Genomic DNA, 4,256 nt, shown 5'->3' on the forward strand with positions numbered 1-4,256 from the left:
GTGGTATAGTCACATAGGCGTAGCGATAATGTACTGAACAAGCTGAAGGTTTTGATGCTTAAAATAGTTGAAACTACGCTGAAGTATGTGCAGTAAAAAAACATACAAAATAAATTTTGAACAAGAAAAACAACCGTGAACACGTTTTTACGCCAGTCTCTGCACCACATATTTATAACCTTGCCTTGTGTAAGGATGTGTGTCTTGCTGTTTTGTTTTCACAAAGTTTGCAACATGCAAGCTGTGTCCTGCAGCAGCAAACGTGAAATCTTTCACAATCAGTTACCACCCAATGAAAACTGGAACTGGAAAATGAGCCTCAGGATGTCCCATACTAAGACAAAAGATAAGAACAGAGGCAGCTAACACGTTTTGATAGGCGAGTGTTCTGTCTGCACGTGTGCAAAACATTTTTTAACTCATTTACGGGTTCACAGTAAAACACTGTCACTGAGATTAGACAATAAAATGAAGCTTTTGTGCAGTTTTTTGCATTGAGGTTGAGTTTTTGGTGCAATACTTGCTTTTGAAAATTAAGAGTGAAGTAAGCCATGTTAAGTGTGAGGTTTTTTTAAAGAGTTTAAACAAAAAGGTCATGTAGTTTAATTTTAGTGTGGCATGAAACCAGTTTGACGYGTTGAGCCACAGAGAATGAACAGATTGTTAAAAAGTGTGAAAGCTGAGAATAAGGCTTTGATGATCCAGCTTTAAAATGATTCATGGAAATATTTTCACTATACTTTGAAATATTGTGAGTAAAATATTTTTTATTGAAATGGATGTACTGTTTTCAAACTAAAATATAGCAAAATAAAAAAGCATACCGTTTCTGTAGAACAATGCATCTCTTCTTTATAGACCTACAGCCCCTCTGACTGGATCAAACCAAATATACAGCATGACTGTTGCAACTAAATAAAATTAAGATTTTATTTCAACTTGTGTAAATGTATTAAACATRGAACTGAAAAACTTTTAATTTGAAATGTAAATGGCAATGCACAGAATGGAGTACAGATACTGGTATTGTTAGCGTTCCCGGGTAATGGGACATAAATTATGAGTACTTGTACTTGTAAAAATGCTTGTATCAGGCTACTAGTTTAAATCTATTTGCATAGTATTTTGTTAAATTTTAACACATTGCTTTTATTTTGAAGGGGAACACAAATTTATTGGCACCATTTCTATTTAAAGACCTTTGAAAAAGGGCAATTTAGGTCCTTTGTTTAGGAAAAGGTTTGCAGTTTATAAATAGTCAATGAGATCATTTGTATATATACATTAAATAATTATTAAAAGCAAATTTCAATAATGCTGGAGGTTCATGAAATAGTTTTTTTAACATCAGAATTCTATATTGTGTCCATGTGGGGGCAGTAATGTACAGATTTTTTGTTTTAATTTAGTAGTAGTCATTACAAATGAGAWTTTTAATTAAATGTATGAGTCAAACTGAACTGTAAAAGAGAGTAAAATAAAATAAAAACAWAATTAAAGTGTAGTATGAGGAGTAGTAGTATTTTGAGTAAAGTACCAGGTCACAGGGTTGGCGGGTGTTGCACAAGACATCAGACTGACATGTTTGAGTGCGTTTGAGCTCTCTATCAGAGCTCAGACGCTTTGCCATGTGACCTCTGACCCCCGGCGCAGTGTGAGGGACATGCCAACAGTCAGGGGTCATCAGAGTTTCCTGAACACACATTTCAGCATCAGAGCTGGTGTTTCAYGCTCACACGCGCTCTCACAAGGTTTCTGGAGTTTCTCTTGTTCCTTTAGCAGAGCTTCTTGCCTTTCTGTGTCATTTTAGCAGACTATCATCCCCTCACATGTCCGTTTCTTCATGAGGAAACTTTGGGACCCACACCAGTTTTTAGATAAAGCCAATCCCAAATAAAAGAAACAGAAAAGTTTTTATGTCCTGCAGGTTATTTTTGCCCCATCCATGTCACATGGCAGCATTAATGGCTTCTATTTTCAACATACACTGCAGCTTCAGTCTTCTAGTCTGAATCTTAAAAAAAAAAAAAAAAAAGAGAGAGAGAGAGAGAGGAAAGAGAAAGAAGGGGGCAACATATGATCAGCACATGGGGGGAGATGTCGTAATTCTGAATTCATTAGCAAAGACACACTGAAGGAATCAAAGTGTGGAGAGGGGAGGGAGAGTCAGAGAGGATAGGAAAGAGAAGAGAAGAGGGAGGGAAGGAGTGAGGGAGTGACTGGCGAGAGGAGTCTAAAAAAAGGCAGAGAGAGGGAGAGGGAGAGGGAGAGGGAGAGAGAGCAGTCAAAGAAATCTCCATGTGGCTGTGGAGGGAGAGATCATGGAGGGGGACAAGTTCTCAGGTAAGATCAGCTGAGCTGAGACAAAGCTCATATTTTTCCCTTCACTTTGGTTTGATCAACTTTGTTTTCTTTCTTTACTGTGCCTGACTTTCCTGCTCCAGTCTGCCCCCACCTCTCTCTCTCTCTCTCTGTGGTATTTTCCACTTGCTCATTCTGTCCTGTTTGCTGACTGCATGTTTTCTTTGGGGTTTTGGAGCTCTGCAGCATTTGTGTGGCAGCTTTTAGCTGACCCGCTCTGCTCTTTGTCCGTCCAGTTCCCTCGTTATTTTAGCACCCCCCCCCCCCACACACACACACACACACCTTTTTTTTTTGTCTCCTCACTCTCCTGTTTATCACTTTGGCTTCACGAGTCACTGGTTTTCACAGTCACTGTTGCTTTTACTCTTTCTGTATGTTTTATTTTTTATTTTGTTGAGTTTCAAACAATCCAACTCTGTGTGAGAAATCATCCCTGCCTTTTCCAGTTTCATTCTTCCTTGGTGTGAAAACAGGAAGAGGAGCTCAGCTTGAACTGTACTGCTCTTGTCCCCTGTGGGCATCAGTCAGTCCCTCCTTTGGTGAACAGGACAGAGGCATCCGTCAGTCCCCAAGTGGTCCACGTTACAAATAAAACCCCTGATTTTGTCCTAATGTCGCTCAGATGGGTTAACGTTTGTGACATTAACGTCATCAGGGRGGTAAAAGTGTTGCTCTGACAGCTTGTCATTTCAAGTGTTAAACCGAGTGGCTCAATTGGTAGAGCTGTTGATCGAATCCCAGTCATGGACCTTTCTGGGTAGACTTTGTTTGTTCACTCCATGCATGCGTGGGTTTTCTCTGGGCACTCCGGTTTCCTCCCACAAACCAAAAACATACATGCTAGGCTTAATTAGTAACTCTACATTGTGCCTAGGTGTGAGTGAGTTGTCTGCCTGTGATGGACTTGCGACCTGTCCAGGGTGTCCCCCGCCCCTCACACTGTGACTGATGGATATGGGCACCAGTGACTCCGGTGACCCTGAAAGGGAGAAACAGGCAAAAACAGTGGATTTGTAAGCAGAGGGAAAATCCAACTTGTTGTTTTCTTGTATCTTTACCATTTACTAGCATCATAATAGGTCTGCCCTGATCTGACGTCAAGTAGCATTCATATTTTTATTGCTAGCTGCCGAAGGCAAAGGCGGAGCGATAGTGTTTTTGCCTGCGTCTGTTCATGTATGTGTGTGTCTGCACATCTGCACACAAAGAAAAAGGTAGTGAACAGATTTTAATTGAACTCACTTGTATTACCTGGATGCACATCTACAACCAGTGGTCACCACAGCAGAGCAGTCTTACAAAACACACACACACACACAAAAAAAGGCTGCAACTCTGTCAGCTTTAATAGTACTAAGCTAAAATTTGTCGTGGTAGTGGCTGAGAGTCACCCCCAACTTATACTCTAAGTGCTGACTGATCAGGAAAAACATGTTTAAAATGTTGCCATTAGCTATAGAAGTCAACACTATTTTTTAGCACAATATCTCCATTAGATTTGTTAATTTTCAAAATTTAATCATTTTAGAGGCAAAATAATTGAAGATGGCTGCCACAGCTGTTCAGCTTTAGCCTAAACAAAAGTAATGACTCTGCCAGCTTTACAGCTGAGGTCAAGTTTTTGTAGGCCTTTTGAGTGTCTTGGTAACCCAGTGTGGGAGTGTTCTCATGGACACAGYATAAAACCAGTGCTGTTTTTATAGTGAGACACATACACTGCAAAAAAATGTCCATCTAACCAACTTATTCCATCTTATGTGCAGCCAAAAAAGTATTATTGATCTTATTTTGAGACTGATAAGTGTTGGATTGTCATTGTTAGCCTGAACATTTTTCCTATGTGCTATTTTGAGACGTGTGTGTATATATATTTAAGTCAGCATATACAGTAT

The 4,256-nt window shown here is 39.7% G+C and overlaps 1 protein-coding gene across 2 annotated transcripts in view; it reads left to right on the forward strand.

The window, feature by feature from the left end:
* LOC106522082 (neuronal-specific septin-3) overlaps nt 1-4,256 on the forward strand; it is a 79,116-nt gene that overhangs the window by 16,809 nt on the left and 58,051 nt on the right. The window contains exon 1 of one of the 2 annotated variants that reach the window (XM_014014937.1): nt 2,267-2,343. The exons of the other annotated variant lie outside the window; for it this stretch is intronic. Within the exon in view, the coding sequence (XP_013870391.1) occupies nt 2,322-2,343 (22 nt within the window). The 5' untranslated portion in view covers nt 2,267-2,321. Of the gene's footprint in view, nt 1-2,266; nt 2,344-4,256 lie in introns of those variants that run through there. 2 annotated transcript variants of the gene reach the window in all.

The sequence above is a fragment of the Austrofundulus limnaeus genome, unplaced genomic scaffold, assembly GCF_001266775.1.
Source record: "Austrofundulus limnaeus strain Quisiro unplaced genomic scaffold, Austrofundulus_limnaeus-1.0 Scaffold120, whole genome shotgun sequence".
NCBI classification, from domain to species: domain Eukaryota; kingdom Metazoa; phylum Chordata; class Actinopteri; order Cyprinodontiformes; family Rivulidae; genus Austrofundulus; species Austrofundulus limnaeus.